This window comes from Barbatula barbatula (assembly GCF_947034865.1).
Source record: "Barbatula barbatula genome assembly, chromosome: 12".
In the NCBI taxonomy this organism is placed as follows: domain Eukaryota; kingdom Metazoa; phylum Chordata; class Actinopteri; order Cypriniformes; family Nemacheilidae; genus Barbatula; species Barbatula barbatula.
This window is the reverse complement of record NC_136775.1, coordinates 200,331-212,258: the sequence shown is the minus strand read 5'-3', so window position 1 is coordinate 212,258 and position 11,928 is coordinate 200,331. Positions and strand designations below refer to the sequence as shown.

Below are 11,928 nucleotides of genomic sequence, written 5' to 3'. Positions count from 1 at the left end.
TTATGCGATGCTTTATAGGTAACCAGTGCAAGGTTGACAGAACCGGGCTAATATGCTCATACTTTTTTTGTACGTGTAAGAACTCGAGCTGCCGCATTTTGGACCAGTTGGAGTTTTTGTAATAGGCCTGCAGGGCAACCACCTAATAGTGCATTACAGTAATCTAGTCTTGATGTCATAAAGGCATGTATAAGCTTCTCCGTATCTGATGATGACAGCATATGACGTAGTTTAGATATATTTTTAAGATGGAAAAACGCAATTTTACAGGTGTTGACGACCTGGTTCTCAAATGACAGAGTACTATCGAATATAAAGCCAAGATTCTTAGCTAAAGATGAGGGTTTTATGGAACATCCATCAATAGTTAAGCAGTATTCTTGGTTGTTACGTAGGGCGGTTTTCGGTCCGATAAGTAACACTTCAGTTTTGTCCGAGTTCAGTAATAAAAAATTGCTACTCATCCACTTTTTTATATCGACTATGCATTCCACTATTCGATGGAATTGCTGTGTTTCGTGAGGCATAGCAGTGAATCATCAGCATAGCAGTGAAAGCTTATTCCGTGTTGCTTTATTATAATCGCTTTATCAGTGATTTTATAAGGATCTTGCAGTGATTTTATAAGGATCTTGCAGTGATCTAGCAGTGATCTAACAGTGATTTTTTTAAGGATCTTGCAGAGATTTTATAATGATCTTGCAGTGATCTAACAGTGATTTTTATAAGGATCTTGCAGAGATTTTATAATGATCTTGCAGTGATCTAACAGTGATTTTTATAAGGATCTTGCAGAGATTTTATAATGATCTTGCAGTGATCTAACAGTGATTTTTATAAGGATCTTGCAGAGATTTTATAATGATCTTGCAGTGATTTTATAATGATCTTGCAGTGATCTAACAGTGATTTTTATAAGGATCTTGCAGAGATTTTATAATGATCTTGCAGTGATTTTATAATGATCTTGCAGTGATCTAACAGTGATTTTTATAAGGATCTTGCAGTGATTTTATAATGATCTTGCAGTGATCTAACAGTGATTTTTATAAGGATCTTGCAGAGATTTTATAATGATCTTGCAGTGATTTTATAAGGATCTTGCAGTGATCTGCAGTGATTTTTTTAAGGATCTTGCAGTGATCTAACATTGATTTTATAAGGAGCTTGCAGTGATCTAACAGTGATTTTATAAGGAGCTTGCAGTGATCTAACAGTGATCTAACAGTGATTTTTTTTTAAGGATCTTGCAGTGATTTTATAAGGATCTTGCAGAGATCTTATAATGATCTTGCCGTGATCTAACAGTGATTTTTATAAGGATCTTGCAGAGATTTTATAATGATCTTGCAGTGATCTAGCAGTGATTTTATAGTGATTTATCAGTGAGACCGAACCCTTCCTCTCTATTTCTCTCTGTGTGTCAGGATCTGTGTCATTCTCACTGTGATGACGACATGATTCAGAGGAAGATCTCCATCATCATCAGCCGTTTCATCACTTCCACCATCTCCCCCGCCCTGCAGATCCACATCTCCCCCGAGCTTTCTCAGCACATCACAAGCTCTCGACGAGCTCTCGGCCTCTATGTGTTCAGAGAGGCACAGGTCTGACCAATCACACACTAGTTTACAAATGACTGATGCAACACAACATTTAAACACTTCACGTGTCTGCATTTGTGTCAGGTGTGTGTGTTTAAGCAGCTCCTCACACACTGGCCGGATTTCTTGGCGTTCCACATGGTTGTAGGGGAGGACAATATTCTCAGAGTGCTTGAGCACAAGCAGTGGAGAGAGAGACACCGAAGAGAGATGGGCGAGCAGGAGGACAAGCTGTCTGAGGTACATTACATGTGTGTGAAAAACGGATTCATACGTATGTCCTTCTTTTTTGTTTTACTGGACGGGACTTAAAATGTTGTGTTTAAAAAACAGAGTGAACAGACAACTCAGCCTGCGGTTGGTTTGTTTAACAGTTCCGCTTGCAGAGTAAATAGAAAAACACACACGCACGCACACACACACACACACACACAGCCTCGACACTGAGGTTGTTTGTATACAGTTGATGTGTGTGTTTGTGATGACAGGATGCTGAGACGCATGCAGTCACTGATGAAGATCTGCAGGAGAATTCAGACATGTCTTCGTATAAGGTCAGAGGTCACACGTTTATCTCACGTTCATCCTCTTTGTGAACGTATTAAAGTCCTGCAGTCCTTAACTTTGGCCTCTTTGTCGCCATCTCAGTTTGAAACATAGAATGTCAGTTATATGCAGCGTTATTTAGTTTCTGTGGGTTGTGCTCTGAGCGGATGAATCTGAGCTCTGTCCTCTATTACTGACTGCTCACACCTGTATCACTACATCAACATGACAGTAACATGTGACAGTGTCTGGATCACTGGATCTGTGCCGGCATACTTTCACACCCTATTACAGTCCTACACCCCATCAAGAACCCTGCGTTCAGCAAACCAGCGGCGTCTTATAATGTCATAAGGGCACTAAATCCCTTTCCTGCTCATTCTCCTTCACAACTCCTTCCTGATGGAACATTCTTCCTAACACGGTCCGGTCAACCACATGTCTCACAACCTTCAAAAAACTACTTCAAACACACCTCTTCTGTGAATACTAGACAGACAAGGAAAAGGAAAAAAAAGTACACTAACCCTCTTGTCTCAACATACTAGTTTTAACAGAAGCTAGAACACCATCCATTTTTATTAGCATCTAATGTATTATTGCTCTTTTATGACATGTCACTTATTGCTCCCTGAACTCTTTGCAAGTCGGTTTGGATAAAAGCATCTGCTAAATGACTAAATGTAAATGTGTCTATACCAGATACAACGCTAAACCTTTAAAAACATCACTAATATAGAATCCATTGAGTGATTGACAAAAACCCAAAATTACATGGAAAATACCGCCTACCTTACGTCCTACAAGCAATCTGAAACGTACAATATCTGTCACTTTTGTTCTGTCTGCATGAAACGGAGACTTTTAAACACAAAGACTTACCTGTGATGTCCGAGCCAATTCTGAAAATCCCTGTTGATATCAGCTTGTGCTTTAGTCACTTTAGCTTGCCGGAGCGCCTTTAAAAACATTCCAGTTTAAACACAACCATCTACATAAGGATTTAAATTCTGTTATAAGAATGAACAAAGAATTAGTTTAGGGTGCTTCTGCATAAACAAGAGTTCAAGTTTCATCATTTGATTTTCTACAGAATGGATGTTAACAAATCAGTTCTGTTGTTGAACTAATTCATGTATTCTAATAGAAAACAGACTAAGAAATCTTGGAGTTTTTTGTACAGATGAATATATCTGTGTTATAATTTAAACTTTCATTTAGTTGTTATGATGTTAAAATGTGAGCACAAAGAGATTTTTCAATTCAATTTTGTCAAAAGCTGAAAGAATTGTGTTTAGAAGGAAAATCATTGAAGAATTTACATTTATGCATTTGGTAGACGCTTTTATCCAAAGTGACTAACATTGCATTATACTATACATTAGTATGTACAATCCCCTGTGATGGAACCCATGACCTTAGTGTTGCTAGCACCTGCTCTCACCAAAGAGTTTCAATGTACATTTTTTAATATCGTTAAATGAAATGATTTAATATCATTAAACAGTGACTTTCCTGTGGCTCATGTAGGGCTGTTCTGAAATTTTTGGAGTCGATTCCAATTCCTGGTTTGGGAATCGATTCCTAGCTGCTGTTTTCGATTCCCTGTCTTACTACCAAGATATCCTGTTTTTTTAAAACAAACATTTTTATTTTCTAAGCTGTCACTTTTTACATTTAGGAATTGTTTATTGTTTCTATAATAAAAACCTTAACCATATATGTCGATCTTGTCCTGCAATTCCAATCTATCATTAATAATGTCATTAAAATTTTTTAATTTTACCTGTGCTTTAATAAAATAAATCATCTAGCTGTTTTCAAAAATAAAGTTATTTTGAGGTTTACATGCAAATACTTGAGGAATATAGACCGATAATCAGTTAATTGTATTGAAAATATTTAAGAATACTGTGCATTTCAATATCACTGTCAAATGCAAGTAGTGCAGACAGGTGTCGAAAAAGTTCTGTCCAGCTTTAACAGAACAGACGTCCAAGTAAATATGTTGTGAGACGTCCATACGTGTAATTCTCTTCACACACATCGCTAGAGAGGAAGAGAAGACACCCCGTTTACAGTCCATCTGAACAATCTGTTTCTTCCTTTAATGGGATCGACTCTCCATTCTCATCGCCTTGGAATTGATTCCCAGCCCTAGCTCAGCGGATAGAGCAGGCGCTCGCAAAACCAAGGTCATGGGTTTGATCCCATACTCAAAGCAATTGTGCAATGTAAATCATTTTGGATAAAAGCGTCTGCCAAATGCGTAAATGAAAAGTATTGCATATTTAAAGAACAAAGGCATAACCTGAATTTATTCAAATATATTAATGACACTAGCCTGTCAATGTCAATTCTTAAGATAAATATTTACAATACAAATTACATAATATTCGAGCCTCAAATAATAACTACTCCTATCCTTCATTTACTGCTCCGCTGTGTTTGGATTGAGCTGGTAGAAAGATCAAGTCTACATGAATGAATAAATGATGATGCATAACATATGTCTTGTGAAACATGAGTTGTGTTAACATTTCTAATAACAATAATAATAGCAGGTCAGTGTTACGACAGAGTTTATAAGCATCTTTTTGTAGCCTGTAGTTCTGTTTTAAATTGAGTAGCTGATGTGCGGTGTGCTTTAAAGCCATGCTTTTAGGTTTAAACAGTATGGGAGGTGTTTTTTCCATATGAACATATCACACAGCTGGATATTAAATCCACTACATGACGCTGAATGAGTGATGAACCATCACGGTTACAGATCATCTTTCTGTGTTTGTGCCCTAAACCATTGAAGCAGTTTCCAGATAAAATGGCCGTCAATCTCAGACATTTTGGAAACTTTATATTTGAACTGCATTGCACAATTCATCCGGCTGACGAACATGAACATGCTCTTCAATGTGAAGATCTTTATTCTGTCAGCTGATGGTGAAACGTTGTTTTGTCGTCAGATCTCGTGGTGTTACTCAAAACACATGGCAGCGCTGGAACATGAAAAGACCTTGAGTGAGGAAGTGACATCATCATGTGGGACAGGTGCACACACTGGTGCGTTTGATTGTTCATTTCAAAAATACAGTCAACTACGTACACATACATGAATCATGTTGTGATGTTTTCGCAGTTCATTTAAGTTTCATTTCATGTTTTTTGTGCAGACAGCCATTCAGCTTCCAGTGTGAGACGCACAAACACACAAACAGGTCAGACTTGCTCTTTCTCTGATGAGGACCACACATACACACGGTTGTGTTGTGAATGACTGTGAATGTTTGTGTTGCAGGTCAACAGAACCTCAGAAACACACGCTGGTGGCCGTCTGTATCTATACACACAGTTACAGCTCACAACACCAAACTGTGACAATATCACACAACACTCGTTCTTATACTTCATTACAAAATTTAATAAGCGACACTTAAGTGATTCATTTGCACAGAATATTAAAATAAAAACAGTAATCATCTTTCTTGCATTGCTTATAAAAATACAAATGAAAGGCCTTATTTTAGTGTTTTTATAAATACTGATGTCCAGAGAAAACCACCAATCCGAGCGAAGCTCTAGTTTAATGTTTATAAAGCATTTCTCATGTGATAAAGACTGTCAGTGGAAGCCGATGCGAAGGGCTTTATTTTTCACCATGGTAAACTTGCAGATAAAGACGTGCGCGAAGGCCGGGTCGGCCTGATAATGATAGGTCTTTGTGGAGGTTGGCGGCGGTTCAGCAGGAGTGATGAACGTCTGCTGACTGAGAGACGCCGCAGACGGTGAGAGATACTGAGACGCTCCCGTGACAAAATCCAACAGACGATTATACTGCAGCTCTGAGAGAGACTCACGACCACCGCCGTCACCCTGACACACACAGAGAGGATGTTTGTACCAACTTATATAGACATGTATGTCCAGTTCAACACTCACAATGTGACAGTACTGTATATCACGTCACACATTCTACTTGATAACAGTTTGATGACAGGAAATGACTAGTTATACTATACCATGAATTTTACAATTTCCCTGTTTTTAAATATTTTTCTTATTTTTGTACTAACATGTATTCACTGTGAAGCTGCTTTTCAACATTATATTAATGTGAAAACCCTGTAGAATTAAAAGTGAATCCCAAACTGATTCTAATATAGTGACAGTACTTTTCATTTTAAGCAATATGAGTCATTCACCTCCGTGTCACCGGTCACTCTGTGCTGCTGCAGCGTGAGCGTGATGCGTCCAGGTGTGTGTGTGTCATGTTCACACTGGATCTCAGTGATGGGAAACGCCTGCTGTTGTGCGTCCTCACACACACTGACCACGAACAGAACCTCTCCACTGAGCAACAAACAGCCCGAGTGTTCCTGGCCAGAACCGCTCACCATACACACCTCCAGAGCCATGTGCAGCTCCGCACGACCTAGAGACTGTAACATCTTCCTACACCACACAAACACACACACCATTAGACACATAAACACACACACACCATTAGACACATAAACACACACACACCATTACACAAACGCAGTGCAGCCCGTAGATTTACCAGATGTATTTGACGTGGCTGTTGACCGCGTCTGCTGATTTTCTGTCTTTAGGCAGATGCAGCTGTTGCGGAAGCTGCCAGAGTCCAGCCCCGTGAAGAAGACCTGAAAACACACACGCATTATTGTGTATATTATGCATGTGAAAACTCTGCCATTACATCTGAATGCTAACTGTACCGTAACCCGTCTGTGACACCAGTTCAGCTGCTCCTCCTATTGGCTTGGTGAAAACTCCCACAATGCCTTTTCCTACTCCAGAGATGACGCCGCGCGCCGCGCTGCTCGCTGAATCCGGCATCTCAAGAGTCCGTGTGAATGTTTGCATGGGCTGATCCACAATACCTGCGATGGCTCCTGCACAAACACGAGTGTCAATTCAATTCCATTTTATTTATATAGCGCTTTTCACAATGTGCATTGTTCCAAAGCAGCTTTACATGGGAAAACTGAAAAACACAAAAAAGGTAAAACACCGCACAGTACACAACATGTTAATATAACAAGTTAAATGATGTCAGCATCTCCTGGTGGTTTATTTTGTATAGTTTGCATTAAGTGAATGTTTGTCTGTAAAGATGTGTCTTTAATCTAGATTTAAATTGGGCGAGTGTGTCTGATCCTGGAATAATATCAGGAAAGTTATTCCAGAGTTTAGGTGCTACGTATGAGAAAGCTCGACCCCCTTTGGTGGATTTAGATATTATAGGTGTTATCAAAAGACCTGAGTTTTGAGATCTTAGAGAGCGTGATGGGTTGTAGTGTGATAGAAGCTCTGTTAGGTAGGTAGGGGCTAAACCCTTTAAGGCTTTATAAGTGATTAAAAGAACTTTAAAGTCAATACGATACTTAATGTGTATCCAGTGAAGGGTTGATAACATTGGGGTTATGTGATGGTATTTTCTGAACTAACTGTAGTTTGTTTATTGATGATGCAGGACAAACACTAAGTAGAGCATTACAGTAGTCAAGTCTTGAGGTCATAAATGCATGAATAAGCTTCTCTGTGTAACAGTACATCCTTCAAATTGCAGGTTATAATCTGAAATATTCGGTTTATCACAGGTCATCCAATGTTTTATATCTTCAAAGCTCTCTGATAATTTGGATAGCTGGAAGGAATCATTTGGTCTTGATGAGATATATAGCCGAGTATCATCTGCATAACAATGGAAGCTAATTCCATGTTTTTTAATAATGGTAATCCATCATTTACTTGCGTTAGATTTGATGATTCCCCATTTAAATGCACAAACTGATGTCTGTCTGATAAGTAAGATCTAAACCATTGTAGTGCCTGTCCCTCAATACAGGTATAATTGTGTAAGCGATCTAGAAGTATGTTATGGTCTACAGTATCGAACGCAGTACTAAGGTTAAGCAGGACCAGGAGTGAGATGTTACAGAGTGTCACAGGTAGAGCGAGAGAGAGCATGTGTGTGTCTTACCCAGCAGACTGATGCCCAGTCTTGACAGGCCTTGTCTCAGTCCGTCTCCCAGAGTCTCAGGCAGTTGTCTCCGCCACTCCTCCTGTCTCATGTAATGCTCATTATCCAGTGACAGACGGTCCATGTTTCGCGCAAGACTCGTCGCTAGATTAGTGATGGAGGTCAGAGTCCCTGCACAGACCCCCCAGATATTAAAGCAAAAGATTTCACATGAAAATGCTGTGCACACACACACAGGTTTTTTACTATACTAGTCAGGAATTTACATAGACTTCCACTGATTTTATATCAGCCTTATGATGTATTCTATCCCCTAAACCTAATGTACACACACAGAGACAGCAGCAGAAGTGAAGTGTGATCAGCTGTGTTTGTCCAATAGACTTTGGGAACTGACTGCACCTGTAACACCATCATCTGAACACCAGGTGATGCTACAGTCACACAATATACAAACTGTGAATGTGATGTTTTTATTTAGAGTCTGTAACACAGTCAAATCAGATCAAATTGTGATGTTTAACGTAGCAAACAAACACAAAACAAACATATAAAAACATGAATGTCAGCAGCTACATAAGATGCTACAAAAGGTGTAAATATTTATGTTTGTTGTGTGTGTGTTGTCACCTTTAGAAATGTGTTTGATGAAGGAGTTTGTTCCTCTGGAGACGCCACTAATAAAAGCTCCCGGCCCACGTGTCAAACCTTCATATGGCAACCTGAAAAAATCTGACACGCCATTCCCGATACTCCGCACCAGACTGCCAGGACTGCCCAGGATTTCCAGAGAACCGACAACCCACCCTACACACGCACACAGATATCAGAGGTGTGAATCATACAGCGGTTGTGTGTGTGAGAGAGAGAGAGAGAGAGAGAGAGAGAGAGAGAGAGAGTGACTCACCCGCTCTGAAAAGAGCGCCCGCGGCATAATGCAGCGCAAGCGTGTGCACGAGGTGTCGAGGTGTCGTGCAGATGGGTCCTCGTTCAAATAGAGAGAATGACAGAGGCGTGTGATCAGATGCGATGTAGAGCTTAAGAGACGCGTGGATGCTCACCAGCAGATGAACGGCTTCGATGGAAAGCTTCTGCAGACGAACCGGCATCTCCAGTGCCCGCATGGCCTCCAGGACCTCGCCCGGTACCTCCGTCCCCTCACTCCGCCCACTCCCTCGCTCGCCCAGCGTGGACTCTGGGATGTAAGTGCGAAAGAGTGTTTTCATGTAATAAATGAAAGTGTCCTCCAGATAGACTCGTGCCGGTTTGACTCGAAGCGCGAGCCGGTCCAGCCGGCCGTCTGCAGAGACGCTGATGGTCAGAGACAGAAAACAAGCTTCACAGAAGCCATGTGGGGCGAGCGGCACACCGGGGTCACACGTACACATGGCCGCATCCGTCTGTGGCTCCTGACACACAATAACAGGGAAGTGGAAGCTGGCGCGGTTGTACAGCTGATTGTCCACCTGTAGGCTGCTGCAGTGCACCTGGACCCTATGAGTGGGCGGAGCTTCCACATCACCAGCTGACAGGTCACTGGGCGGCAGATGAAGTAGCAGTTTGGACACAGTGAGATGTAACAGCTCCACAGAACCGGACCGGTTGGTGATGTCATCACAGAGCGCCACGCTCACCTCATTTAACAGAATCCTGAAGGACAGCATCTGATTGGACAGCCTGTCAAAAAAACACACAGGCTCAATACTGCCCTCTGGTGGAGTAACACCAACACAAATCGGTGTGTGTGTACCTGTGATGTGTGATGAGATCATCAGCGTTGCTCTCGGGTGCAAGCGTCAGTGTGATGGTGCCACTCTGGTGAAGCACATCAATGTACAAACAGCCAAAACCCGGCAGGAAGACAACCTAATAAACACACCCACGCATTACACACACGTATGACTGCGCATTTCAGTAACGTTGTGTGTGTTGTGTGTTGTGCACCTGTGTTCCAGGGCTACTGATATCAATGGCATCCGTCCAGCTGAGTGGGGTGGGCGTGTCTGTGGTGTTGATGGGTGTGATTATGGGATCAGTGGGCGTGTCCGTGATGACGCAGAGCAGCAGTGTGGGCAGCGTCTCTTTATGTTTGCACTCAGGAAAGTTTGAGCTTTGATGATACAACTCATGATGAACAGAAGACACGGCTGGCAACCTCCTACAAAACACTTCAGCTCGCGGACACTCTGCAATACACACACACAACAGTACTCAGCGCCGCCACTCCCACCAGGCGCATCACGCGCTGTGCGTAGGGCACAAAGTGCTGAGGGGGCATCAAAAATAGCCTAATAAAATAAAATTATTAGGCTGGCACATCTTAGCCATGTATATGTAAAAATAAAACCGGCCGAACATTGATTTTCAGGGAAGTGTGCATATATATATCAGTATTTGTGTGTGTGTGTTACCTCTGAGGTTTTCCTTCAGTAATAGATTCATGGGGCAGCGGTTGTGAATCAGCATCCGTGGACACAGATCTTCACTAACAGCCACATACGTGATGCCCTGATGCTCCTGACACGTCACAACAAGAGCTCTTACAGAGGCAACACAGGAAATACAGTCAATTACAGTTCTGAACACAAGTCACCATACACCCGACACACATACACACCTGGTGCTGAAGGAGTGTGTGTCATCCGGCGTCACAGGTACACAAACACTCTGTCTGGGGAAATCAGATCTGATGAGCGCTGGAAGACTCCATGTGTCTCCCTCAAAGCTCAACAGCAGCTGCTTCGACATCATCAGCGGGACGTCCGGTTCTGACCCGATCTGAGCGCTGGACGAAGGTCTCGGGACATCCCAGCAGCCCACAGGACAACACACCTGATCACCTTCAACATGACCCGCAGCATTCAGAGCGAACACTGATGATTCAGGCACCTGATACACCTGAACACACACACAACATGATTTAAAGGTGTTTCTACATTTACATTTATGCATTTGGTAGACGCTTTCATCCAAAGTGACTTACATTGCATTATTCTATACATTAATACATAGATATCTGCAATCCCCTGAGATCCAACACACAACCTTGAGCTGTTAACACTGAGAAAGTGTCTATGTAGTATCTGTGATTCATTTGTGTGTTTGTGTTGTACCTGGTCATGTGTTGCGTTGGTCAGTTGTGACATCACAGCTCTGCACTTAATGACGTTTGTTGTGTTGTTGAGCAGGACAGTTTTATCTTCAATCTGTAAAACCTGGATCCCGTATTTCACTGAAGATGACACGCACAACTGACAGAGCTGACACACACACACACACACGCGCATGACAGACACACACACGCACATGACAGACACACACACACACATGACAGACACACACACACGCGCATGACAGACACACACACGCACATGACAGACACACGCGCATGACAGACACACACACACGCGCATGACAGACACACACACGCACATGACAGACACACACACACACACACATGACAGACACACACACACACGCACATGACAGACACACACACACACATGACAGACACACACACACGCGCATGACAGACACACACACGCACATGACAGACACACGCGCATGACAGACACACACACACGCGCATGACAGACACACACACGCACATGACAGACACACACACACACACACACACACATGACAGACACACACACACGCGCATGACAGACACACACACGCACATGACAGACACACGCACATGACAGACACACGCGCATGACAGACACACACACACGCGCATGACAGACACACACACGCACATGACAGACACAC

The 11,928-nt window shown here is 42.2% G+C and overlaps 1 protein-coding gene across 1 annotated transcript in view; it reads right to left on the bottom strand.

Annotated features, from left to right (window-relative positions):
- Positions 1 to 5,131: 5,131 nt before the first annotated feature.
- Positions 5,132 to 11,928, bottom strand: part of LOC306901288 (intermembrane lipid transfer protein VPS13B-like) — a gene marked incomplete at its 5' end in the record, with an annotated part of 54,698 nt that continues 47,901 nt past the window's right edge. Inside the window, 12 exons of the mRNA XM_079468965.1 lie at positions 5,132 to 6,020; positions 6,350 to 6,599; positions 6,709 to 6,811; positions 6,887 to 7,063; positions 8,155 to 8,325; positions 8,785 to 8,961; positions 9,062 to 9,831; positions 9,905 to 10,020; positions 10,099 to 10,340; positions 10,566 to 10,693; positions 10,772 to 11,052; positions 11,268 to 11,786. Coding sequence (XP_079325091.1) covers positions 5,769 to 6,020; positions 6,350 to 6,599; positions 6,709 to 6,811; positions 6,887 to 7,063; positions 8,155 to 8,325; positions 8,785 to 8,961; positions 9,062 to 9,831; positions 9,905 to 10,020; positions 10,099 to 10,340; positions 10,566 to 10,693; positions 10,772 to 11,052; positions 11,268 to 11,786 — 3,186 coding nt within the window. The 3' untranslated portion in view covers positions 5,132 to 5,768. The remainder of the gene's footprint in view (positions 6,021 to 6,349; positions 6,600 to 6,708; positions 6,812 to 6,886; positions 7,064 to 8,154; positions 8,326 to 8,784; positions 8,962 to 9,061; positions 9,832 to 9,904; positions 10,021 to 10,098; positions 10,341 to 10,565; positions 10,694 to 10,771; positions 11,053 to 11,267; positions 11,787 to 11,928) is intronic.